The following is a 27,700-nucleotide window of genomic DNA, read 5'->3' as shown; positions in this document are numbered from 1 at the left end:
ATTTTTGTGTTAGTGCTGTGTATGGGGTTTTTTTTTTAAATAAAAAGTTGTAACCCTGTTGTTGTATAAATGTAGATATTTAGAGCTTACCGCGATAAATTTATGTTTAGAGTCGACCTTATTTATTTAAAAGCGTTATTACAGTACATTTGGATTAGTCTATGTTGTTACTCCTTTTAAGGTTATCAACCTCACTTCTCCTCAACGCTGCTGATGCTGCCTTCAAGGCATGCGAAAACCCTGTAATTTACAAAACATATTTGGACAAGCTAAAGAGGCCGCTGAATGATGCGCAATGGTTTCGTTTGTTTTGTTGTTAATTCATTTTAAGTTACTAAAAATATCATATAGAATCACATTTGACGACCATCTCGTATTAATTACTTAAACACCAGAAGTAAAATTGCTATGTCCGACGACCTGTAAAGGCAACATGAGGTCTCCGTGCTGCACAGTTGACTCCTCCTCGCCTTGGGGTCATATTAACTGAAATGCCTGCGAGAAAGCGGGAGGACGGTTCGAGTACCAGCTGCCCATTACAGGTCCTTTACTCCTGAACTTTTGGACTAGTAAACTTGTTTTTGTTTTTTCTGCAATCATGAATCCGCCCTGTGGGAGATGCAATAAACCAGTTTACCCAACAGAAAAAATAAACTGCCTTGATAAGGTAAGGTGAAACAAGTTTAAGCCCATCCACTGACCTTAATGTGATTTACTCTAATGTATGCAAAGATTTATCAGGTGAGTTTCAAGACTAACTTATACTTTCAATTTTATTATAGATATTTTAAATTTAAAATAGTTTTGTCCACTTGCAAAAGTTCTTTTTTATTCTACAGTTTTAAAAATATTTTTATGCAGTCATATCTCATGTGATGCTTTAACTGGGTGCATATTTTGTACAGTCACAACCAAGCCAAAAAAAACATGCAAAATGGAAGTCTAGATAATACACATAAAAATCAACTAGAAATTTCCAAATGTTAAAAAATTTATATCGTACATAATCAATAATAATCTATGTATCTGTGGTTTCTCAAATAGATGTACTCTGATCATTTTAGTGGAATCAGATGAATATTATTTATAATCAAGATGATCTAATCAATTTAAGGACTTAATCAAAGCAAAGTGACCTGAGTTACAGAGATGTTATCAATTCCTGATTTCTTTTGGGAAAAATGGCTTCCTGCAGGACTTTTATTTAATAATGCAAAAAATATATTTATGGGAAAGTTTATATGCATAGTGCATAGGTTTAAAAATGCACCTAATTTCACAGCATTATTTCTCACAGTCATTTTCCATTTGAACCATTTCTTATTGGAAATCTTTTAGTGAAGCGATGGGAGAAATAGAAACAGATTAGTAGGACAGCTGTGGCCTTATGTAGAGGAGTCAAGGGATTTCCCCGCTCAGAGAGAGAAAGAGAGAGAAAAAAGTTTTATTTTTTCAAATGAAAAACCATTTAATTCAATCAGCCAGTAAGAGTGAACAAGATTTCCACAGTGTTCTGTCAAAAAAGGTTAATACAGATCTAAATTTGTGTCGATGGAAATGCATTTTCTTCTAAGTTTAATACTTCAGACTTTATTTCTTCTCTTTTTTCCTAGTATTGGCACAAAGGTTGTTTCAGCTGTGAGGTCTGCAAGATGGCCTTGAGCATGACGAACTACAAAGGCTTTGAGAAGAAACCTTACTGCACTATGTGAGCTTTCACAGCATGCACCACCATGATGACTAAAACAAACACTTAAAATAGCTGGATAGCATCTGACTCTTTGTTAAGAGCTTGCAGTATATTTGAAAGAAACAAAACCGTATCTAAAATATAAAAGATGTGGTTACCTTTCCTCTGAAGCCTCAGCATTAGCATTTCAGACGTAGACGTGGTGGTCTTTTTGTTTGTTTGCTTGCTTTTTTTTGAGCCAGCCTTATTTGGATGAAAGAGTCAAGTGCTAAGTTATGAGGAAACGCTAGCAAGCTTGTTCAGAAAGCTGCATCCTTTTTTTTTTTTTTGCGCCTGTCCCGTTTGGCTCTTTTGCCATCAGAATTGTTGTCTAAAGGCAAAGAAAGATGCCCAACGGATTTACTTTACCAAATTGACCATCCCAGCCTTGCCGTAATGGTCCATTTGATTCACCTTTTATTGTTTATTTTATTTTCACTTACTGAATACGGGACAGACTTGACTGGGGGAAAGAAGGGGAGAAAGAAAGAGGGAAAGAGAAACAGCTGAGAAGAGGGACGGGGGAGAAGGGCAAAAGACAAAAACCAACAGAACGGGCAGAAAAAAAAGAAAAAGAAAAAAAATACATATATCAATCACCTGGGTCACCTGCTGAGAAAGAAAAAAGAAAACAAGCAGAAGAGAACAAGAGTAATAGAATAAACAACATCACAATGATATATGGGAATATGACAGTAAATACTAAATATTAAACATTATTGTGCAGCACATAAGATCAACAGAACACAGTGTGCTTTGAGGTAGGAGCCAAAAAGAGTGTAGTTTGTGGGTGTGATCACCCGTGTGTACACCTGTGAGCATGGACGCGCTTGTTTTTTTAAAAGGTTCCTTCATGTAATGATCTGCTAGAGGGTGTGGGGGGGCCACAGCCCCGTCCTCCAGGGCATGAAGCAGGTATGGAGGAGATCAAATCTCCAGACATCCAGAGGCCCCCAGAACACAAGAGACCAAGGAAGAAAGCTGCATCCTTACACTGTAGAGGTGATCCACACAGACACTGTGTGTGCTAACTAGTGCCAAGTAACTGACTAATAAATTATAGAATTTCATTCACTGAATTTGAAGCACAGATTTCTTGGACAGGCTGTGCTTTGCAGCATGCCATATTATAAGTCAGATATTATGAGTTTGCATTAACACACGAGGTCCAGAAGTACAGTTCAGTAATGCCGATTACTGGAGGTGAGGCCTACAGTATCAGCTATGGGCTAGGTGTTGGCACACCTGTCAGTCAAAGGGCTCAACTACTTTAGGCCTCAACAAAATCCAAATGAGTGATTTCTTGGGGAAAAAAATCCACTGTACAGTAATCATAAAAGGCGAATATTGTAAGTTTATTGCTGAATTTGGACATTTTAACATGGGAGTCACTTTTGGAGCCAGAATAAAATGGCCTTTAGAGACACTAGTTTTTGACGTTTCACTTTTTCAGCTCCTTTAGGTTACTGCTTGTTATTAAGTAACATTAGCGTCAATCAAAATCAGTTCATTACGCAACTATAGCCACAAAATTATAATACGTAGCATTATAGGAATTATTTACTACGGCCTTTTTTTCTATTATCTGTGCAAGGTGATTGAACAGGTTTGGTTGTTTCATCATTAACAAATCTACCACATGAGCAGAAGTTAAATTCTGAAGCAGTTGAGCAGGAGAAGCTGCAGGCAGCATGTGGAAGTGATGGAAAAGAGAAGTGTGAGCAGACAGATTGAATCATGTGATTCCAGTCATTCCTAAAGATTGACGTGAGATTAGAAATTTGCTGTCCGACTGTTATTAAACAGCAACCCGGGTTCATCTATTGTGCTCTTTACATAATATTATAAGGCACAAATTATTTGCAGAATGAACAAATTAATCAGTTCATTCAATTCAGTTTGACAACAGTTTGCTTCTCCTGAAAATCAAATATTGCAAAAAACAAAGCAGCCAAGCATAAAGCCATTGAACATCCATAGGAAGAAGACATTCAGCAAAACCTGAACTAAAATGTACGGAAAAACTCTATCAGCCAATCATATTGTTGGGCTGGATTTCATAGAAGATTGCTGTTATGTTGTAGGACTTTGGTTAACACCAATCAATCTAATCATGGTCTTGCTGCTTAACTGGATAGATGGGTGGATGAATGCATGATGTGAATCTTCATTTATCTAATTTCTTCCCTTCTGTTTTTTTTTTTTTCAGGCATTACCCCAAAACCTCCTTCACCATAGTGACCGACACCCCCGAGAATCTGCGTCTCAAACAACAGAGCATGCTTAATAGTCAGGTGAGACTTTAGCAGTTCAGGCCTATCTCTGCCATCATTTACATCTTGGTCTTGACCAGCAGAGAAAGGAGATACTGTTTGCAAGCTCACTGCAGCAACATCGCTTGGTGTTACATATCTGTCAGTCCTGATTGCCTCTTTTCCGTCATCACAGTGTTGAAGGTGGTGCGAGAAATAACAGTTCTGCTTTGGTGTCTTTGATAACCAGATATGCCAGGGAACTAAATGTTACGCTGTAAAAGCTGGGCATTTTAACAGAAGTTGCTTTGGCTCATGTTTTATTAAAATTAGCCCTGAATTTTCCGCCATGGCCCTCACACTGTCACTGAGAGCAGTGATTCCAACTTTGGTGGCAGCAATTGTTTGGAGCTGTGCTGATGTCAGCTTTTTTGGCACCAGCATCAGTCTTTTTAAAGGTGGAAATAAGTGGAGCTTTTTCTAGGTTAAGCACTGGCAACAGCAACCCATTGGTGGAAAAGTTCTATATATATATCTCCTTCACTCAGCTCGGTATCAGAGCAGGAGATCAGGACGCAGATCTTGGCTCTGCTCTCATGACAATTGGATTCCTTTGATTAAATCAAAGGTACCCTTTGATGAGTTACTTAAATAAGGACATGGTAGCTTCATTTTGAGACTCTACTTTTACAACATGAGCCAATCTGACATTCATGAAGTTCAAATGCGTTTCGTCAGGAACTCTTGTAAATGATCAGAGGTTTGAGAGCATTTTTAAAAATACTCTCAGATCCAGTCTCCTTTTAGCCTCTGATGTGGTACCGGCCTCCTTTTCCCTGCCATCCCTGTTCTTAAGCTCTAATCTAATCACACTGTTCATGCCAACATGTTCTAACCTGATCAAAGAGATAAGTCCTGCAAGTCACGCAAAATTAAAGAGATTCCTTCACAGATTAAACTTTAGGGATCATCTTGCCACTCAGCATTTTGAGGTGAAGCTTCTCTTCCCTTTTAAAAGGATGAAAAAAGTTAGGCAATCCACTCACGACTGCATTTCTGCAAGACCCGTGCAGACCTGTATTTGTTAGACAGAATATCGAAATTTGCAGAGAATAGTTAAATTTAGTTAACTGAACACAGCATAACCTTTTATCAGTTCACGTTTCCTGTTTATCAGGAAATGGTTTCTATAGCAAAGTATTCATGCACACTTGCACATTTGTTTTGAAATTTTCAAGTGCTTTAAAAAAAATGCATAAGCTGGTGAATGGTATTTTTTCAGTTCTTAAGAAAAGTGAGGGGTACTTGTCAAAGTCTGACTTGCATAGGCCCATATGCTCCAAAATCAGTGTCCTCCTTGGTCATACTAAAGTGTTTACTGCAGATGCACTAAGGTGCTATTCACAGAATCATTAACATGAGCTTGGTTGTTATTACAATAAATTAACAGCAATGTGGGTGTTTCACTTCTTAATTACCGAACTGTATGACTGGATTTTACATATAAATATGTAAAATGAATATAGCTGAGGGGCACAGTTAGCTTTTTGGATGGTCCTCGACCCCTACCCCCATTCATAATGTCAGCAGTTAAGCTAAACCAATTGCGTAGGTATGCAGAACGCTAATCTGCATTGCCAAGAAAAATCATCCAAGTAAAAAATGTGAATTTTGTGAATTATTTAATACATAAACTGTTTCTGAAAAGAGAGGACACAGTTTTAAATGTAACTTTTACAATGCAATAAACAATGCAAAGGTCTTATAATGGCTGAAAAAATCTTAAAGGTTGCAGTAACACAGCAGAAACCATTACACGTGTATTAAGGTACATGAAACCATTTGATATTTTTGTAGCTTCATTGATGTCATCTATAAATGCATCAAACAGTATTGACTTTCAGTGCTGCTATTCTGTTTCCTTTGTCATCGCCTTGCTATTTTCAAGTGTTTCTGTGTCAACATGTGGTAATAAATCAAAAACATTCATGGTAAATATTAGCACATCTGTTTGATGAGAGGCACTGTGACCTACATCTGCCCAGTTCACTGAGGTTTGTGAGCATTCACTTATGCACAGCTCTTTTAAGGTCCCCATCACAACAATTCACCTGGGCTGAAGTGTAACCTTGACTGGGTCATTCCCTTCTTTTGTAGATTTGCTGCTGTGCTTGCAATCATTGTCCTATTGCATGACCAAATGTTGACTAAGCTTTAGCTGTCAGCCACATGGCCTCACTTTTGACTCTAGAATACTCTGGTATACAGAGTTCATGGTCGACTCAGTGACTGCCCAGGTCCTGTGGTTGCAAAACCTCATGATGTGTAAGGTATATGTGGTGCTTGTTTGGTTTGCTGTTCTTTATGGCTCCATTTCCACTTTGTTCTCCTCTGTCAAAAGCACATTGTTACAAAAGTCTTGCAGTTCGTTCAGATGCAGCTTTGCAAACCTAAACCATAATGCCAAGTAGGGCTGAGTGATAAGAGGAAATGTACCTGTTGGGAGGGGAGATTGATGATGCAGTCGCAGCGTGTGGGAGAAAATTACGTGCAGACAGCTTAATATTGCCATGGCTGTTTATACTGGATGGTTGTGATAAAGCCATTTTAACCATCATAGTGGGAAAAATTTGCGATACATTAAGTTTATTTGGTATATCGTCTACTGCCATGTAGAGGCTTTGTCTAACCAACTCTTCCAAACAAGCAAAAAAATGTTTCACCTTTTTTCTAATTTTGCTGTTATGAATTTTATTATTTAACATGTTTACTGAGGTGTGTAGGCTCTGATATATAACTCTTGTTTTCTTTTTTTATTTCTCTGAGCACAGTCTAATTTGGGGGGAATTTGCTGGGAAATCCACCCCCGGGAAGTGCTGAAACTTTTTGACGATCAGTTAATTAAGTGTATTTGATTAGCAGCACTTGGCTGCAACTTACACTCTTAATTCATATGGACACAGTAAGGCTGTACTGAGTTTTTCTGGTTTTCTATTTTTTCAAAGGATTGAGTCCTATAAAAAATGTGACTGTCTTTTATTTTTTATTCCACTAGATTCCTTTTAAGCTGTCTCTTTGAACAGTTAGTCTCTAAATAAACAAGCACCTGATGAAACAGGACAAACACGCCAAGAGCGGCTGTATTTTTGGTTAGCAATTTAATCTGTCGTTTCATTTCAACACGGCTGTTATAACAGCATGATCAAATTTACACCACCACCCCTCCCGTTCTGCGCTTTACTCATCAAACCAGCCCAGTTCATTGTTTATAACCATAAAAGTCTCTGCAGTCAAGCTCTCTTACCGAGGAGGCATATTCCTCATAGCAACATCATGACTCACTTATGTTTGCATGTCTGCGTGAGTTCGCGGGGATCTCAGATTTACTTTCAAATAAACATGCAGGCATGGAATAAGTTTGCAAGTGTTTCCTTGAGGTTTTAAGCTTCAAAAACTCTCACCAAAAGGCCATTTAAAGCCCTGCATGAATCAGTTTTTGTATATTTTTGATTAAAATGCAGTAAAAGTGTTTAACATGATCATTTTAGCAAGTATAACCCTTTAGAATTGAGAATTTAAGCCAAAGCATTGCCCTAAGCTCCTTTGTCTAAGTTAAAAACATTAAAATGAACAATAAAGACTGATGAATGAAAATTTACAGGCGCTCTATAAGGAGGAGTTTGAAAAGAACAAGGGGAAAGGTTTCAGCGCCGTGGCTGACACTCCAGAGATGCAGAGAGTGAAGAAGACACAGGACCAGATCAGTAACGTATGCTCGGTCCACCTTAAAGACCACCAAGAATCGAATTCTCCGATAACATCTCCATTTATCCATTACCTCTCCAATTATAACAAATGATCTTCCTTCTTTTTTTCCCTCCTTCTTTAAAACATTATTGAAGGTTGTGATGCGGCTTTGCTATCTGCATGTCTGCATGGGCTTCCATACCATCTTATTCTTTACATGTAAAAGTCTTTGTTAATCATCCTTTGTTGGCTTTGATTCAGTGCTGCATTCAGGTTGTGCTACATTTGAGATGAAATGAAAAATAATAATAATCCCAGGAAGTTAGGCAGGTGTGCCTTGCAAAATAATAAAAGCATAGATGAAAAGTTCTAAAGAGATATCTGCTTAGTTTACAAGCTTCACTAAAATGTAAGCATTTGCAAAATGTCTTAGATTTTCCACTTCAGGCTGCAAAGAAGCCATGAAAAGAACTATTTTCTTTTAGTGTGCATGGTAGACGGGCTGCAGGATTGGATTTTTTGTTGCTGTAATAACAGATCGTTGTAACAGTAAAACGATGCACAGTGTAACTGAATGCGGCTTCATTTTAAAACTCGACTTCCGTGGCTTTAGCTGATGTCAAAGATAAAACAATGCATGCATTCAATATGTAACAAAGCTAACTGTTTCCTTCCACTTGTGTCATTTAACTTGTTTAATGTTTAAAGAAATATTGGATCATTGTTGGGAATGTGACCATTCACTTTCTTGGTCAGAGGCAGATAAAAAGATTGACAACACTCTCATGTCCGTATGCTAATAATGAACCACCAGCCAGTTGGCTTAGTTTAACCATTAGGCCTCTTAATATCAATAACATTACCCCATAAGAGCTGCAGATTCGTTTTTCCACTGTTTTCACAGAGAAAGTGTTCACTAGTCAACCTTATACATGCTTGAAGAGGAATTTGGGGGACAGACCCAACAGTTAACGACTGTTAGCGGCTTCATATTAACTGCTTTAAACCGTCCTCATAAAATCTAGTCAATAACAGCTCTAAGTCTGTAAGGCCAAAAGGAAAGATATAGACCTTTGCAGTTAAACCTTATAGCAATAAGGAAAGTCAGTACACACAGATGTTATTGTACCTGGGCTACAATGCAACCAAGATTGATGCAAAAGAAAGGAAGCACAGCATTGCTACATATTTTTTAGTCATAGTAATTTCAAGTGGTATCTCCATCTTTTCAAAAAAAAAAAAAAAGGCATTCGGTTGGATTTTAATAACAGATACAGCTCAGTCCTGATACACAAAGAGAGTGGAGTTAATTTTTTTAGAATAATTTTTACCAAGAAAGCAGTTTTTTCTTTAAACTTCAAGTTATTCTTCTAAAATAACTCTGAAATTTGCAGGCCCTTTACAAGGAGGAGTTTGAGAAGAACAAGGGGAAAGGTTTCAGTGTGGTGGTCGATACTCCAGAGATGCAGAGAGTGAAGAAGACACAGGATCAGATCAGTAACGTAAGTGCAGTCATGTTGTCAGACTCCTTCAATATCTTCTAATAGAACTTTTGTATCTTCAGTTTGCTCTTCACTTGCAAAAATAAGGGAAAACTGCTGGATGTTTGGCCTTGACTGTCAAACATCTGGTATGCATCTCACTATGGCAACATTTTTCAGTTCCAGAAGGATGTCATAGACAGATGCAAGCAGCAAGTCTGCAGATGTTAAAAAAGGCATTTTAGTTTTCAAAGAAGAAAACGAGAAAGTCCAGATCAGGATTGTAGATTTGCTGATGGCTTCAGCATACAAAGCAGAGAACATGTTGCTGCAAAGAGCAGCAAAAGATGTCAAGAGTACAACCCTGCAGAGACACACAGGCACATTTCAGGCATTTCTCTCCATCCACTGAGGAACAGCTGCCCTATATGGTCAAAGTCTCTCAGCTGTGGACACAAAGGGAACTGCTATCCACACACACATACACACAAACTTTCTCTTCCTCTCTCATGAGAGCACTAGTTGTAGAAAGGAATCATGGGTGATAAGCTGTGTGTCAAAGGGGCAATCTATTATTTTTGTCCACTGGTATTAGTATGAGTCTTTTTCTCATTTCTCCACCCTCACTTCCCACTTTAAAAACAATCCCTTTCCTCCAGTTTTATTCCCACAAATTCCTGTTTCTGTTTACTCCTCTCGAGGTTTCTTGAGGTCACAGGAGGCTGCTCCTTCTCTTCCTTAAGCAACATCCAGTTTCCTCTAAGTACTAGACCCAGAGTTGTTTTTATTCTTGGGGGACATACTGTATGTTGCACAAGCAACATACCAAACTAACAACAGAATAAGTTCAACACATATAAAGTTCAAGAATCTTTGAGTTGCTTTGTGTCACTGAATACCCCATCACCAGCAGCTTCTGTTGGAAAACGCTGAAAAAAGCAGTTTTTAAAAATAAGTTACTTTCAGACAGTTAGACCAAAAAAGGCAAATACAATTTACTGCATATAAAAGCTCAGCCAGTGATGTCACTAGGTCATTAGTGAAATTCTGTTTTAAAGCCTCAACTTGAATATTTTTGGCGTAGCTATGTTGGTTTATTTATTTTTTTAATCAGTGAGGGGTAGATCTCCATGACATATGACAGTGATCTGTCATCAGTATTAGTCTGAATGCCAACATAATTGACAGCGTAAACACATTGTTTTATTAAATAATATGTCAAATTAGCGATTGAGACTATAAACATATTAGACAAGTGTCACAACTTGGCTCATAAGGCCATGGCAAAAAGGTTGACACACCGCTTGCCAATATAAACATTATTTATTAAACCTAATTAAACAACTGAAATAGAAACTATTGACATTTGCAAATCAATGGCCTCAGTGACGTAGGGTGTAGATGAGTGAGGACATGTAAGCAAGTGAATGTATGTGTGTGTGCAAAAACAAGTGCTATCTAGGGTGTGATGGTCACAAGGAGCAGGAGGGAAAAAGAGATTGCCAGCTCTAGATTTATAGCCTGGGAACAGCTGGCACTAACAAACCCTCCTCTGCCCACCAGCGACATCAAAACAAATGAGAAAACCTAAAATAGTTGATTCTGTTCATCTAAAACGTTTCTCCCACTGAAAACGCTACATCCAGATGAACATAATCAACGTTTTTTGAGATTTCCTTAACGAGATGATTGAACGTGCATCAAGACAAATGTGAAAAGGTTGAAAACAAGAGTCAGGGGTCGTCACACGTCTTTACTAACCACAAAGATAAACTGAAGTGTACGACTGCATTTGCAACTTCCTTTTGCAACCAGTGGAGAGAAACATAATTATTGATAAGTGTAAGACGCACCAAAAGAAGCTTCTAGGACATGCTGTTAGTACAGGTAACTGCGCAGCAAGTTTGAGAATGCCATTAAAAAAGCTTCAAAACGCACAAACATGGCAAAGCGGTCCAGTTCAGAGGACCCTAACTATAACCCTAACCCTGTTATTGGAAGTGAAACCTTGAAGACAGCTTTTGGCTACAAGCACACCTGCACATCAAAGTGATTCCCTGTTATATCCAAATGAATGAATTAAAAATAATTTGCTGTTTATTTAATGAAGGAAAAAACAGTTCTCTGTATTGGGCTATAAACATGGTATTTAATGATATAAAGGTCAGCATTTTTAACATGGGAGCCTGTGGGGGCTTTTTGAGCCACTCTCAAGTGAAACTAATGTGACAGTGGTTGCCCTTCAGAAAGGAGCAAGTGGGCTGCAACTACTGAAAATAGACAAATAAAAGCAGACACTAAATAGATGTGGGTCTTTCTCTCTCTGCGTCTGTGGCTGCAATATCCACTCGTCATCTCTCAGCACCTCCTAAAATGGTGAGCTGCTTCTCACAGTGGGAGGGTTTGCTGAGGCTGAACCGTCAAATGTGAAAGCTTAGCACCCCCGTGTGGATTTAACATGTGTGCATGTGTGTGCAGATAAAGTACCATGAAGAATTTGAGAAGAGCAAGATTCGAAGTGACGCGCCTCCTCCGGAAAATAGGCAAGGTGAGACAGATCCTTACACAGGGACTTTATAACAGTTTTCCCTTTAAATGTGTGTATGAACTGTGTGTGTGTTTAGACTATGAGGACCAGCCATCCAACCCTGTCAGTGACTTTGGTCAGTCTGCTGGACAAATGCGTACTGCTGCTGTAGCACCACACAGTGGAGGGGTAAGAACAATACATAAGCAAACGTATGCCCAAAAGTATGTGGACACATACATTACACCTGTGTGCATGCTCTCTTTTAAGATGGGCCTCATTCTGTGGGTACATCAATCATCTGGAGAGATTCCTCCAGAGGTTGAATCTGCAGGGATTCACTATGAATGTTGATTGATAAGGCCTGGCTTCCAGTTCAACCAAATCTATTTTATACCAGAATAGAAAACCAGGTTTTTATGGACGTGACTGTGTAGACTGGGTAATATGTTGACCAAAAAAGCCACAAGAAGAAACACAAGCTGTTGCACAAAATTATATTTTCTATACACGTCATTTCAAGTGTGCTCCCACATTTTAATAGTAAAGAAAGGTGTCTACACACTTTGGCTCATACCCTGTATTTGTGTGAAATGTTTTTCAAGCTTTTTTAAATTTTCTCTTGTCTCCTGCAGCAATAACACAGATCCCGGATACTATCAATTCATAAAACACAGCTGTAGTTTTTAATCTTTCACCATAGGTGTGAATGCTCACAGTTTTAGACTTTAGATTTGATTAACTATAAACACAGCAAGCTCTAGTGAACTAATATTAAAACTTCTTGCCATGTATTACATTTGCTTCTGTTTATTTTTCCTGTAGGGAAATTAAATTCAAATGTATCCTGGTAGACTGTGTGCTCTTTATGTTCTTATCTGCTATATCAGTGTGTCTGCATGTCTGACTGGTTCTGTTCATTCATCTCTTCTCTGTGTGTGTTTCCGCTCATTCAGAAGCGCTACCAGGCCATGTACAGCTACATGGCAGCTGAAGCGGATGAGCTTTCTCTGCAGGAAGGTGATCTGATCTTAGATGTGGAGCCGATAGATGAGGGATGGGTGTTCGGCTTTAACCAGCGCACTGGGCAGCGGGGCATGCTTCCTGCTAACTATGTACGACCTGTGTGAAACAAACAGTTCTGCCCAGCAGATATTCAGAGATCCACCTCCTGCCCTGTGGATCTGCTGCCCGCACCTGCAATCAGGCTTTAAAAATCACCTTTTTGCAAATGAAATATTGCATTTAAAAAGCATCCCTGCCTGGTTCTGCTTTGCATTTTTTCCATAAATGTAATTTTCAAATCGTATGATGGGGCTCTGCTTATGGTTTCTTTGACTTCCATGAAGAATAAATATTGATAATAAAGCTTTTATGTTTGTAAGGTCAAAGGAGAAAGGAGGAAAGGAAACAAATTCACAATAAAACCCATTCATCTTCAGATTTACTAATTATTTATATTTTTGAAGGGTAACATTTACTAGCACAGAACCCACTCTTAGAGTAGAATGTTATCCAGTGTATTTTTAAAGCTACAATTACTTATATTTTTACAATTGCTTATGCTTTTATTTTGCAACATTTTCCACTCTTAAAGTGATAAAAAAAAGCTACACTAATATGTTACATCAATACCTTTTATTACTATTTCACAGACAATTTTTAAACGTTAAACAGACAGCACAACATGAAACCACAAAACGGAATAATTTTACCCAAAATTAAAAAGGCTTCATTTACAAATTAAGTTAAAAAGTATCTTATCTAGCACCATTTTTCAAAGTATAAATACATATTCCCAACTTATAAATGAAGACATTTCAGTGAAGACTTGCTCAGAATCTTGGTGTCTAGTCTAAACATAGTCCTCTAAGTTTTAAGAACTGGCAGAAAAAAAGCTCATTCTCTTCTCAAGTGTCCTCTGTAGCTTCGATGGCAGCCAGCTGAGCTGCAACCTGAGCAGCTCTGAGTTTTGTCCAATGACATCCTCACATAACCTGAAGAAGAGCAGAACACAGGAAAATACCTCAGCGTGCAGTTTTATTTATTCAAGGGAACCATTATGTTTTCTGTCACCTACACTCTCACCAACCACTTTATTAGGTAGACCTTGCTAGTACCAGCTTGGGGCCCTCTTTTGCCTTGAAAACTGCCTTAATTATTTATGATACAGACAAAGTGTTGAAAGCATCTCTATTCCTGCTGCTCACAGGATGTTTTGTATTTTTCAGAGAATTCTCTCTAAAAACTACAGATGGTTGTGCAGGAAAATCCTAGAAGATCAGCAGTTTCTAAAATACTCAGCTCGGTTTGAAGTTTAGCAGGTTGTCTTGGTCATGAGCTGAGTTTGTCATGTAACCAGACGATTAGATATTTGTGTTAATAAGCCGTTAAACATGTGTACCTAATAAAGTGACCTGTGTTCGTATAATACCAAGATAAAGCTTATTAATCTAACGCCTTGCTGCATGTGAGGCAGCACAACTACAAGGAGTTGCACAGCTGTGTTTGCAGACTTTATTAAAACTGATTAATTCTGTGTAAATGGAGGTTGTGAATGGAGGTTTCAGTGATGACAAGAAATACATGTGTTAAAGTATGAAATGATTAACACAACAGAAAGTATGAAACCCATGCTGCATCTTTGTTAAATGAATCCTAAAATTTTAGTTAGGCATACCTGGAGAGGGAGTAAGGCTGAGTCTGAAAGATGAGTACGTCTCTGCAGTGATGTGGTGATGGAAGCCTCAAAATAACCATCTGATGACAGGATTCAAAATAATCCCATGAGGATGGATGATACATGCAAGAATCATTATACCTTTTTTCCCTACTTGAACGTTTTTGGGCACAAAAATTGAATCGGTTTATGGTTGCCACACTTAGTGAACACTCTGTATGTCCTACTGTACGGTCATATCAACGTTTGCACGGACTTCTTGCAGATAATAAATCATAAAGACTTTCTTCAAATCCCTGACATTTTCTAAAGTACTGCTACATTTAACATTAAGAATGAAATGTCAAAATGCTTTTTTTCCATCTTTAAAGCTCATGATTTCTCTCCCACAAACGGTCCTAGGTTCATTTTTTCTGTGCAACATCAGCACCGGTGATCCCAGTCATCTTATTTGAGTTAGTTTTCTGTTTGTGAATGAAGCATAATGCTAAACGTTCTACATCTGAGTCTGAGATGTGGCTTTTAGGGTTGTTGTTGTTTTTTTTTTTGCAGTTTCTTTGAGCATTACATGATCTGAACTTGAGGGAAACACATTGGGAGACATCGTCAGCTTCCCTCTCGTAAATAAACTTTCTGACTGTAGAATGATGGACTTCAAATAAAATGGAAATGACCCAATAACCCTTCCCAGATCAATTAGCAGCAATAATGGCTTCTCTGAGATCATTGCTGGTGTCTCTCCTCCTTCACACTGTGCTAACACATAGCTGGAGGCTCCAGACCAGCAAACTGCCAAAATGTATGTTTTTATAGAGCTCTCCACACTTGCTGATGATCTGATAAACAGATAATAAACTTCACTTTGGCTTAGTATTTGTTAAATAAATAATGGCAATTTGTAAAGTGCCATGTTGTTGTGGTTCATCTGAGGCCCATTTACCTCATTTTAAGACCCGTTAAGGAACAAATTACTGTTTCTGTTGCCTTGATATGTAAAGCCTTAGAACTGAAAGAGGTTATTTTTCACATGACTCTGCAACACATTGCAGGTGCATTTAATACTTTGAGCCCTTAAACTACTTATGCTTCATTTATGTAACACTCCTGGTTAAAGACGACGCTGTAATTGGTTGACTCAACAAGTTACCTTAAGAGTAATGGGGTTTAAAAGTATTTAAGGAAAGTTGCTGTTTAATGCAGCAGCCTTTTGATGATGTCTGCAACGGGAAAGGGTTATACCACAATGGATTTATTCAGTAAGACCTTACAGTGTAACAAAACAATATGACCGATGTTAATCACATACCGAATCCATGACGATGCGGAGGTTCCTGCTTCCCCCAAACACCACAACGTCACTATCCCTCCCCAGGCACGCCGTATGGAAAACTCTGACAAGTAAATAAAGGTTTACTGCAGCAAGGCTTAAATTTTGTGCATTTTGAAGTGTTCTGAGGAATAAATAACAAGATTTTATGGATAAAATAGACATTTCTGTGAGAACAAATTATGATAAAACTATGAAGCTGAAACACTTAATTTTAACATTTACAGAATGATTTTAATTACCTGGGCTTGTCTTTGTGGGGGTTTATCATCTTGGTCCACTCTCTTGTTTGTGTGTTAAACTGCCAGGCATCATCTAAAAGAAAGAGGCTCATGATAAAATAACGAAGCTTCACTTTCACAAACCATTCACTTCCTTGAACCAAAAGAATGATTATATGCAATCAGAATGGTTATCTGTTTTATAAATGGCATCAGGAAAAACAAGTGGGGATTTGCTTAAATATTTGGGAGTTTTTTTTGGAAATCGGACCACAAAGAACCACTTCATTTTCTGCCTCTTTATAATTACTTTCATTCTTGGAGTATTTTGTCTCATCCCATAACAGATCGGTGCTTATTCTGGGTTCTTAGACTTACTTAAAGTATCTCCATTTGTGCCAAAACCTCCGTACATGAACAGCGTGTGATCTGACGTGGGCGTCATGGTATGCCAAGAGCGACCAAGAGGTGCAAAAGCTGAGGAGATGTCACTGTTCAAAAAAGATAAATAAAAAAATAAAATAAAATACAGAGCAGTGGTCAGTAAGCCACTAAGGACAAATCCTGTTAGGTCATTGCTTTTGTATGTGTGCAAGAGTGAAAGAAAATTTACAGTTTGGTCCAGGTCCAGGTGTCCAGGTCTAAGCAGAACATGTCCAACTCTGCTGCTTCCTGCAAATGTAAACTCAGATGTTAGGCATTGCTCTTGCCTGAGGCACTACACTTGGCTGTAAATGACTGCAGCACTCAGCATTAAAAGAAAAATATGAAGTACAACAACTTTATAAATTTGTGCACATCTGGACCGGTTATTTTGCAGCTGCTATTTTTAGACTGTATGTAAAAGAGGGCCCGACATAATCACCCCCTGATGGCCATTTAAGGAAAGTTCAAAGCACTTCCATATTTGCTGCACTTTTCAGACCTGGAAGCTATGTCCATCTTTTATGTACAGTCTGGAAATCCTGTTTGACTACTTACTGGCTCTTCCACCAGTCTGTCAAAACAACAACACATTTTTATTTTGAGGAGAAGGAGGACAAAGTTACAGGAAGTTACAGTCTGCCAAGTAGGGCAGGTGGTGAGTTAGTAATATGCTCTTGTTTTCACAAAAATCTACAACCCCTCAGCCTCCTAGTAGACACACCTATGGTATCAATTTCAAAATCACCCTGTTCTCAAGCTATTGCATTCACAAACTTAGGTCTCCACGCCGCCCGATCAGTGGCGTGACAACAACACCCCATCACCCTTTTGCAGGTGAGGGGTAAAAAACAGATAATTTCAGGTTCAGCTCCACACAATCTTGTGAATGCTGCAGTGTCGATCCTCAATATTAAAGTCAAATTAAAAGGAAGATGATGAAACAAAATTGGAATATGTCTGTGAAGGTTATCAGTCATCCAGGTCATCGTAGTCAAAGGAGCTTGCAAAGAAAAGCGTCTGGACTTCTTTGAGTTACTTGAAGACGTTTCACCTCTCATCTGAGAAGCTTCTTCAGTTCTAAGGTCAAATGGTGGAGAGTCCCAGATATAAACCTAGTGGGAGTAACCCCCCACAGAGGGACAAAAGGACCCCCTGATGATCCTCTAATCGCCTGAGCCAAGGTGTGAAACTGGGTGTGGGTCCCAATCAGCCAGAGTTTCGGGTGAGCTCATTGTGAAACCTGGCCCCACCTTATCATGCGAATTCCTGAGGTCAGATGGCCCAGGATGTGAGTGGGCGTTAAGGCGTCTGGGGAGGGATCTCAAAACTGGATTATAGATGGCAGACAGTTGGTGTCATAAAACACCGTCTCTGTTCAAAGATGGTCGCTCACAATGGACATAGATGGCTTCTTTCACTCCTCTTTCAAACCATCTGTCCTCTCTGTCCAAAATGTGAACAACAAAATCGGAAGCTTCACACAAAGATAAAGGCATACATTTAATATGCCTTTAAGGCCACCAGTTATGCTGGTCTCAATGCCTACTTTGCTCTCTCATCTTTCTTACAGGACTAGTTACATGCAAAGTTATTTTTTTCTTCTTTGTCTACACCATTCTGGGCAAGAAAGGTGTTATCAGCCTTTTAGAGCGCCTTGAGGTTTATGTTCATTGTGTGATCCCATGGGTGCTTACGTTACACTTTCACTCACACCTGTGGTGAGTGAAAATATATTTGCCTCTTTGTGTCTCCATATAGAGAAGCTGCAAGCTGATATGAGTTGGTGTATTTTTTCAGTGTGTGTAGAGCTCAGAAATATAGGCGTTTTATTACGACCTTTAGCATTTGAACATGGACTTTGTCATATTTTTTACTGTATGACAGTCGAGTCAGTCTGAGGTCAGAACAGAATTTCTATGGAGCAAACTAATAATATTGGCATGCTGGGAGAGAACTGGAGGTGTGGAAGGAGATAAACCTAAAAGGGGCAGCTGGGAAACTTAACGTGATTTATAAATCCTGGAACTTTTTGGCATTTAAAATCATATTTTTGGAGAAATAAAGTTTTAAGAGAGTGACTGTTAATCTGCCATACACTACATGGCCCACAGAATATATATTATTGTTGAGCATCTCAATATAAAGCTATGTCCATTAATCTGCCGTGTTTCTGCTCCACTTTTCTGAGATTTTCCCACCAGACTGTAGCTGCATTTGTAAGGTGGAACACTGTTTTTAGGTGATAAGCCTTGACTTCCACCTCATCCCAGAGAGGGTGGATGGGATTGAAGTCGTGACTCTGTGCAGGTCAGTCAAATTCTTTCACACCAAAAAAGAAAACCATTTTTATAAAGGATCTGGCTTTGTGCATGAGAGCGGCTTCACGTCACAACAGGAAAGGGATGTTGAAACAGGAAAGGGCCTTCCCCAAACTGTTACCACAAAGTTGGAGGAAGAGTATTGTCCAAAATAGTTGCAGTATACTTCAGCATTAAAGTTTCCCTTTGAGGACGACAAAAATGCAGATCAACCGATACAAAATAGGTTGCGTGCAAGAGTGTCTGCATATTTTTGGCTGTTTATGGTGTCGTTAAGCAGCTCAGAAAAGTGAACTCACCACACCACCACTGATGTAACCTTTGTTCCCCAGCAAGGCACTGGCATGGCAGCCTCTGGGGGATGGAGCAGAACCCTGAACAAAAGAAAACACACCATTTTATTATAAAAATCAGCAAAACACAAATTATAGTTTTGTGACATCATCCTTCTCCTTTTTTTAAATGTTTTTTTATTTATTATAGGCCCACCCAGAGCATCATCCTTGCTGGTCTGATAAGCTTGACAAGAACTGATGAGGCTGGTGATCTTTCCCCACAACCATCAAACCCATTCCCCACAAAATGGTCCTCAGATGATGAAGCTTAGACCCGCAGCTTTTCCTGGAGCACCACCAGCATTTCAATACAGTGATTTTACCACTGCAACCATCTCTTCGCTTTCAGTTAGACCCTAATTTTTCTACATACATGAAAAACCTATTATATACCCACCATGCTGTCATATGGTATTCTATTATATGAGCATTGTAAACACAATTTAGGATGTAGCTAAAACCTTAATTCCTTCTAATGGCCAGCAGGGGGCGACTCCTCTAGTTGCAAAAAGGTGTCTAATTGTGTACAAGTCTGTGGAAAAACAGCCCTCAGCTCCCTTAATTATGATCTCAGTAAACACTTTATTTGTGAGTGTATTATCTCAGTTGCTATTTTAATGATTTATTAATTATTTCAAGGTATTAATTTAGTAAATTACAGAATTGTTTAAAAGTGTGGAATTTTTCAGCTGGGATCAACTTCTGCTCCAGTCATTTGGTTAAAGATAATAAAAAATACCATTTTAGTGTGTAATGCTTCAAGGTCATAGTTCAAAGGTCAGACATCAGCGTGTTGTTAGAAAGCAGGCTGATGTCAGCACGTTGTAATAAAAAAAAAATCATAAAACATCAAAGTTTTAGTGTAGCTTCTGGTACAGCTGTGTCTGAATACAGCCTCTGAGAACTGCTAGCATGGATAGCCTAATAGTTCAAAAGTAAGACCATCTTATCGTTTTACTCACTTGAGTCTCTGGCATGCTCCATGTAGCTGTGAGTGTGTCAAACACATTCACCTCACTGTTCCATCCCTTGCACAGAGTTACTTCATTTACAGCTCTTGACTAAAAAGAAAAACATATCGATCATCATTAGTAAAACAACGATTAACCAATAAATTGGCAACCAAAGTTCTATATCAGAGTAATATCTACCCAGGACATCTCTTCTAAAGTGAAGTTTGATGACGATGTGTTTCGTAACTCCCTCAAGGTCTTGCATCCATATCCACCAAAGTAGATCAATCTGCACAGAGACAACATAGGAGAGAATACTGCTCTTTTAACTTTCATTTACAAATGAAATTACTGAAACCTGGAAGAATTTGTGAAAAAAAGAAAAAAAAAAAAAAAAAAAAAAAAAAACACAATACAAACAAACATCCTTCAATTAAACAAAAAAAAATGAGGTAAAGGTGCAACATAAACCCCTGCTATTTGTATTTGTAAAACTGGGGCTGCTATTCATTGACAGCTTGTGTATTGTAGTAACTGACCTGCCTCTGTGTACCCAGCAGGAGTGTTTGTTACGAGGTGAGGGGGTCGTTCCCTTCGTGTCAGTCACTCTCTTCCATGAGCAGCACGGCTCAGAGAGGTCAACGCTGAACATCTACAAACACCGTTCAATTTATTAGACAAAATAAGAAAAATACACTCGCTGGCTACTTTGGTAGGTACACCTGATCAGTTGCTCCTTAATGCAAATATCAAATTAGCCAATCATATGGTCAAATGCATTTAGGCATGTTAGACATGGCCAAGATCAAACTGTGGATCAGAATGAGGAGGAAAGGTGATTTAAGACTTTTAATGTGGCATGATTATGGTGGCAGATGGGTTGATCCGAGTACTTCACAAATTGCCGATCTACAGATTTTTTCCGCACAACCATGACTTGGGTTTAGAGAGAATGGTCAGAAAAAAGAGAAAATATCAAGCGAGTGTCAGTTCTCTGGGGGAAAAAATGCCTTGTTGATGTCACACATCAGAGGAGAAACCAAACTGGTAGGAGCAAATTTGCCATAAACAGCATGAAAGCAAGGATCCATGCTACCTTGTATCCATGGTTCAGGTGGTAATGGTGCAGGGGACATTTTTTCAGCACACAGTCTAGCCATCTAGCCAATTTTTAATTCAAACCTTTTTTTAAAGGAGCTCCTGGCTGCTTGTGTTTGTATTTTATTGTCAAAAATGAACCACAAATTCTTGACTCTTAATTTTGCATATTATATGGATGGTAAATCCACACTGCTTATGCACCTTTTCATTTTAAAAGCCATTCTTTGTAAACTTCTAGTCTGCCTCTACAGAGAGCTTTCACACGCTTCACATAGCTATCAGAACAGATGATCGAGCTGGATAATCTCCATCCAGTCTCTACAGAGTCTGGTATGAGCCTGACAAAACAGCATTTGTGAAACACACACACACACACACACACACACACACACACACACACACACACACACACACACACACACACACACACACACACACACACACACACACACACACACGGTGCTTGGAATAATACAGAAGACAAACTGCATTTGGAGAGAGTCTTCATACCCTGAATCAAAACATGAAATAGATGAATCTCCTTTATGCCTCTCTAAACACTGATGTGCAGACAAGCCCCTGCGACTATCTTTATGCACGTCCGATCACATTGTCCAATCTTCCATATCAGTGATAGCCACCAGAAAGCATAAAGAACAGGTCAGGCTCTGAGTGACTTCTAATTAAACATTATCACAACAATGACGTCACACAGCTGAGCCCGTTTTCAGAAGAGACAAATATTTGATGACCTCTGAAAAAGTCAAACAACTTTTACAGCTTTCTTTTAAAAAAAAAAAAAAAAAAAAAAGCTCAGAAGACTTACTCAAATAGTACATCTGAAACATGATGAACAATATTACACTTTAAAAAAAAAAAAATACATAACTTCAAATGTGTTGCTCCTGGGGAAGGAGGCATGCATATCACTGCACATACATGTAAAGTGTCAAGCAGTTATGCAAGGAATTTTGTTTTGTCTGTTGTTTTTTAGAAACCCCTAGAAAGAGAGCCTTATCTGCTTTCTTACTATCGTGCATCTTAGTAATATTGTGCTGAAACTGACTTTAAAAAAAAAAAACATGTTTGCTTTTTTGCAAGTTACCAAAAAATGTAAAGTCTGATATCAAAAGTTGACGGGTGGGTAGCTGGGTGTAGTTTTCCAAATCTATTCAACTATCCTTCAAACAGTTCTGCTGAAGTATGTACTCCCACTGTGAGCAAGTCTAGCAAAGTTCAGAACGATAACTTGATCTTCACAAGAACAAAAGTGCCAAGATGCTGATGCCTCTCAGGTCTAACATGTACACCAGCTCAAGTCACTAGCTAACTTTTTGACTTTGTGTATGCTAATATTTGCTCATTATATCAAAGACAAAGAACAGCCAGTGTATAAATGCAATTTTCCAATGTGAATGAGACATTTTAATATATATATCCAGCAGATCTCTGTCCAGAAGAGCTACCTTGTATCCATGGTTCAGGTGGTAATGGTGCAGGGGATATTTATTTATAGCGCGCGCATATATATATATATATATATATATATATATATATATATATATATAAAAAACACCCAGCACGCCCCTGCGGGCGGTTTATCCTTCAAGCTCGGGTCCTCTACCAGAGGCCTGGGAGCTTGAGGGTCCTGCGCAGTATCTTAGCTGTTCCCAGGACTGCGCTCTTCTGGACAGAGATCTCCGATGTTATTCCCGGGATCTGCTGGAGCCACTCGCCTAGCTTGGGAGTCACCGCACCTAGTGCTCCGATTACCACGGGGACCACAGTTACCTTCACCCTCCACATCCTCTCGAGCTCTTCTCTGAGCCCTTGGTATTTCTCCAGCTTCTCGTGTTCCTTCTTCCTGATATTGCTGTCATTCGGAACCGCTACATCGATCACTACGGCCGTCTTCTTCTGTTTGTCTACCACCACTATGTCCGGTTGGTTAGCCACCACCATTTTGTCCGTCTGTATCTGGAAGTCCCACAGGATCTTAGCTCGGTCATTCTCCACCACCCTTGGGGGCATCTCCCATTTTGACCTCGGGACTTCCAGGTTATACTCGGCACAGATGTTCCTGTACACTATGCCGGCCACTTGGTTATGGCGTTCCATGTATGCCTTGCCTGCTAGCATCTTGCACCCTGCTGTTATGTGCTGGATTGTCTCTGGGGCATCTTTACACAGCCTGCACCTGGGGTCTTGCCTGGTGTGATAGACCCCAGCCTCTATGGATCTTGTACTCAGAGCTTGTTCTTGTGCTGCCATGATTAGTGCCTCTGTGCTGTCTTTCAGTCCAGCTTTGTCCAGCCACTGGTAGGATTTCTGGATATCAGCCACCTCCTCTATCTGCCGGTGGTACATACCGTGCAGGGGCCTGTCCTTCCATGATGGTTCCTCGTCTCCCTCCTCTTTCTTGGGTTTCTGCTGCCTGAGGTATTCACTGAGCACTCGGTCAGTTGGGGCCATCTTCCCAATGTATTCTTGGATGTTCCTTGTCTCATCCTGGACTGTGGTGCTGACACTCACCAGTCCCCGGCCCCCTTCCTTCCGCTTAGCGTACAGCCTCAGGGTGCTGGACTTGGGGTGAAACCCTCCATGCATGGTCAGGAGCTTTCTTGTCTTTATGTCAGTGGCTTCTATCTCCTCCTTTGGCCAGCCTATTACCCCAGCAGGGTACCTGATCACGGGCAGGGCGTATGTGTTGATGGCCCGGATCTTGTTCTTACCATTCAGCTGACTCCTCAGGACTTGCCTGACCCTCTGCAGGTACTTGGTGGTTGCAGCCTTTCTAGCGGCCTCTTCATGGTTCCCATTTGCCTGCGGGATCCCCAGGTACTTGTAACTGTCCTCTATGTCTGCAATGTTGCCTTCTGGTAGTTCAATCCCCTCAGTTCTGACTACTAATATATATATATATATATATATATATATATATATATATAAAAAAATAAAAGAGCTGCCATGGTGACAGTTTGGAGGAAAGGATGGGAGTAGGTGGGAAGGTACACTTTCTTGTCCATTCTACTAAACCACGATTACATGTTTGTACAGCTCATTTACCAAATTTCACAGTAAACTATCTGACAGGAGCAAACTGGTAGGCAAATTGTCACTGATACATCTACACCCAGTCAAATAGAAAGGCTAAAATAATTTTCCAACAGTTTCACATGTTACCATGAAGTTAGTTAAGTGAAATAGTGAACTTATACTGGTCATATGTGTGAATGTGAGTGTGAATGATTGCCCTGCAACAGACTAGCGACCCATTTTGGATATACCCCCACCTCTTGTTCTATAACAGTTGGGATAGTCTCCACCCCCTTAACGACCCCAAATTGGATAAGCTGAAGAAAATGGATGGATGGAAGTAGCTGGAGTGCTGTTAACAGCATGCTCTGAGAAACTGCAAAAAACCCAAGAGCTCAAACTCTATAGGCCTCTGTTAACATGTTAAATGTAGAAGTTCATGGCAGTACAGTTGTCAAGTACAGTGGTGGATGGGTAATGATTATGGGGCTTAGTTTGCAGCCACAGGAGCATGACCTCCTCTAGATGTGAGGACATCTCTGCGACAAGTTAAAACTTCCTTGAAATTGAGCCATACAAGAGGGCATTTACCTTAAGTACTAATATCTGCATGGAAAAGTTCTTACCCTGCAGAAAATTGTACAATTAGTGTCTCATTAGTGAAACATGTACGTACACTGGCCCATTTTTAACTTACCACCGTGCATTTGTTGGTAGAGCTGAATTATTCTGAACCAACAGGGCTATGCAATCTGCTGTCAGACACTCACTACAGCTTGAGTGAAAGCTCAATAAATAAAAAAAGACTACAAGAAAAGGAACCAAGCAAGTGAACGCCATGGAGCGCATGATTTGCAAGTCCAAGATAAGAAAATCAACGTAAAGAAGAAAATGAAAATCCAGATTCTCCAGCATCCATAGAATAGTGCCAAGATGTCTAAGTGTCGACATCTGGCAATACCAGAAGTATTTTAATGAAAGATATGATCATTTAAAATAAGATGAGTTGAGATAATGAATACTGGAATATGTGGAATATGTTTACACTAAAAAGTTTAGTGTTATGTTTTCAAGAGGAAGTAATGGCTGTATTCAGGTTAAAGACTATTTAAATTGGCTGAACAAGACAAAAAATATATATATCAAGGTCCACACCTCAACCAAGCTGAAACGCTGTCACACAACCTTCTGCATAATTATTTCCTCCGCTGAAGTTTTTCAGACACTACCTTTGCATTTTGATGGATGAACGTGGTAAGTACCAGCTGATTTATTTTATTATGTCCTGATACATAAAACCATAAAATTGATAGAAAGTTTTTGTATGACTGTAGAAGTTTGTTTAAGCATTTATCTTTATCAAACGTGACGCTCAGGTCTGAGTTGGAACAGAATGTGCGGCCCAGCATCTCACCTGGCTGGAGTACCCAGCTGTTTCATATCCTCCAAAGATGTAGAGTTTAGTGTTAATATTAGCACCGCAGAAGCCCGACAGGTCTGGTGGGATGTCTCCAGTCATCTCTCTCCGCTCCCTGCAAAGACAAAAACGTTAAAAAACGCCTGTAAAAGATAAGAAGGTAAAGCCTTAGAAATCTTAAACACACATATAAAGTAAACACTAAGAAAGGTTGGCTTTGGTTTTAGTTGACCTGACTCAAATAACCATAAAAGAAAAGGCTGTTTTTTGAATGCTAAGTCACTTTTATCTAGTTTGTCCTATCCTCTGATACATGTCAGTGTGACACACCGTTTATCTCAGCTGATAAACAGCCCTCATTTGATCTTACCACATCCCACTGTCTAAATCACAGAGCCATATCTCATCACTGGGCAACACGACATCCTGTCCGGCAACTACCTGTGAAGGAACAAAGACAAGATAAAGCTGTGAATGTCCTCTTTTGTTCACTAAAGCTGCACATTGCTGAAAAGCTGTGGTGACCTTAGATGGCTGATGGACATAGCAACAACCTGGATGCAGCAAGATGCAGTTTAAAAAAAATGTTTCTTGTTGAAACATGCTAGAAGGATTTCCTAGAAGGATATTTGAAATCTCCAGTTCATTTGCCAAGTTGGTTTCTGTTAGGTATTTTGATACCATAGTAGCATTTACAGGATATTGTTTTATACAGGAAAACTGTTACTCAATAAGGCCCAACTACTAGTTGTTTTTCTCTTTCTCTGTGACCCAAGAATTAATGTGTAGGACTCACAAGCTGGTACCTGAAGGTCAAAAACACCACAGAGATGAGACCACTTCCTTACTCCCATCCTCCCTTTTTCTTTATCTCCTGGAAAAGGCTCGTTAAAGGCTAGGTGGTTTGTTTCAGAATTCACTAATGAAAGAACTCTGTATTCTATGTCTAGGAGTGTATTTTGCTGGGATGATCATAAATTGTAGCTGAGCTGATAAACTACACACAGGATACTTCTTGGCTCACAAGGCAGGAAGACGTTTCCTTATTTGGTCTGTACCGGTTTGAACTGGGAAAGCTGACACACGAACCTTTTTTCATCTATATAAACTGCTGTGTATCAAATAAACCTTTGAGTCGATTTGGGAAGACAACCTGAAGCAGTCTGTGTTTCCTTGTTCTCCCAAGCTGCTCCCGACGTCGTAACTAACCCAGCTGAATGGCATACCTGAGTGTTACTTTAAATAATTAGGAATCTTAGAAGGAAAGGACAGAACTCTGCTTATCGCTCACGCCACGGAGGAAACCCGGGAAGGCAATTTCCTTCAGTTTCCGCAGTGTTTTTTTTTTTAAAGTCTACATATACATATACAGTCACAAACGCATTGAACCAAAACAACTGTTCACTTTTAATTAAAGTGAACAGTTAAAGTGAACAGTTACACAAAGGTGCTTGTACACCTTTGTGTAACTCACTCAGTTCAGTAGCAGCTCAAGCTGTAATACCTTTCAACGACACATGCTGGATGCGTGTTATTTGTCGTACTCATAAATACAAACACTGATATACTCCGGTGATTTATTCCTTTAGGATTCAATTTCCTCAAAGTAAACACAGCGAGGACGCACTGAGTTACCATAGAAGCAGTCACCAGTGACTTTTTCTTTAAATTTATTGTCATGACTTGGCTCCGCGTAGAAACACCTGCACCTAATCATCCAGGTAAAGAAAGGAAATTCTAGAAAGTTCATTCTCTTCATCGAAACGTTTTCCCCCACTGATGACGTTCAGATAAACAGAATCAAGTTTTGGGGACCTGCACAGGTAGCGAGGTTATAATTACACCTCGGCTCTTCTTACCTGGTAACCTCCCCACACATACAGCGTATTGTTGTGTATGAACGCGGTGTGGCTGCTCCTCTCCAGCGGGCTGACCGGCGCGTCTCTCTGAGCAGCATCCATCCCAGCTCTGCGCTCTGACTCTCCTGCCTGATGAGCAGCGCCACGTCGCCCAAATAAAAACCGCCGAAAAGTGCTTAACAAAGCTTAAGGTGAATGCTGTGGCGGCTCAGAGGACCTGATCGTGTCGCTCTGGCTCAGAGAAAAGTGCCGTCTGAATTGGAGGCTTTGGGGAACGTGTTTTTCAGGCTT

The 27,700-nt window shown here is 39.5% G+C and overlaps 2 protein-coding genes across 4 annotated transcripts; one reads left to right on the top strand and one right to left on the bottom strand.

The window, feature by feature from the left end:
- The first annotated feature begins 498 nt into the window (after positions 1-498).
- Positions 499-15,097, top strand: LOC146568857 (LIM and SH3 domain protein 1-like). 2 transcript variants are annotated; one of them, XM_085285188.1, is made up of 8 exons: positions 499-667; positions 1,614-1,708; positions 3,939-4,023; positions 7,643-7,750; positions 9,123-9,230; positions 11,688-11,757; positions 11,834-11,925; positions 12,693-15,097. In XM_085285188.1, exons 1-8 carry the CDS (start codon positions 599-601, stop codon positions 12,864-12,866), a joined length of 801 nt encoding a protein of 266 aa, XP_085141314.1. In that variant the 5' UTR covers positions 499-598; the 3' UTR covers positions 12,867-15,097. The 2 variants fall into 2 exon arrangements, with proteins under 2 accessions (XP_085141314.1, XP_085141315.1); XM_085285189.1 differs by lacking the exon at positions 7,643-7,750.
- Positions 13,600-27,700, bottom strand: LOC146568856 (kelch domain-containing protein 1-like). 2 transcript variants are annotated; one of them, XM_085285186.1, is made up of 13 exons: positions 27,410-27,700; positions 25,921-25,991; positions 25,548-25,665; positions 20,536-20,648; positions 20,195-20,285; positions 20,006-20,104; positions 19,008-19,082; positions 16,578-16,636; positions 16,343-16,455; positions 15,986-16,058; positions 15,723-15,807; positions 14,417-14,496; positions 13,600-13,733 (listed from the first exon to the last, which is right to left on the bottom strand). In XM_085285186.1, exons 1-13 carry the CDS (start codon positions 27,509-27,511, stop codon positions 13,613-13,615), a joined length of 1,200 nt encoding a protein of 399 aa, XP_085141312.1. In that variant the 5' UTR covers positions 27,512-27,700; the 3' UTR covers positions 13,600-13,612. The 2 variants fall into 2 exon arrangements, with proteins under 2 accessions (XP_085141312.1, XP_085141313.1); XM_085285187.1 differs by lacking the exon at positions 27,410-27,700 and adding an exon at positions 27,055-27,171.

The sequence above is a fragment of the Mchenga conophoros genome, linkage group LG8 (genome assembly GCF_057382185.1).
Source record: "Mchenga conophoros isolate Kocher_MC1m ecotype Shallow Benthic linkage group LG8, M_conophoros_male_GT1.1, whole genome shotgun sequence".
In the NCBI taxonomy this organism is placed as follows: Eukaryota; Metazoa; Chordata; class Actinopteri; order Cichliformes; family Cichlidae; genus Mchenga; species Mchenga conophoros.
The sequence above is the reverse complement of the archived record's forward strand: the minus strand, read 5'-3'. Positions and strand labels throughout refer to the sequence as shown.

Excerpts from the sequence above, each read along its gene's own strand:
- LOC146568857 (XM_085285188.1), top strand. The coding sequence starts at position 599 with ATGAATCCGCCCTGTGGGAGATGCAATAAACCAGTTTACCCAACAGAA. Across the intron at positions 4,024-7,642 it reads AGAGCATGCTTAATAGTCAG|GCGCTCTATAAGGAGGAGTT; the intron begins GTGAGACTTTAG and ends GAAAATTTACAG. Across the intron at positions 11,758-11,833 it reads TCCTCCGGAAAATAGGCAAG|ACTATGAGGACCAGCCATCC; the intron begins GTGAGACAGATC and ends GTGTGTGTTTAG.
- LOC146568856 (XM_085285186.1), bottom strand. The coding sequence starts at position 27,511 with ATGGATGCTGCTCAGAGAGACGCGCCGGTCAGCCCGCTGGAGAGGAGC. Across the intron at positions 19,083-20,005 it reads GGAGCATGCCAGAGACTCAA|GGTTCTGCTCCATCCCCCAG; the intron begins GTGAGTAAAACG and ends TCTTTTGTTCAG. Across the intron at positions 14,497-15,722 it reads TCCGCATCGTCATGGATTCG|ATGGTTATTTTGAGGCTTCC; the intron begins GTATGTGATTAA and ends TCCTGTCATCAG.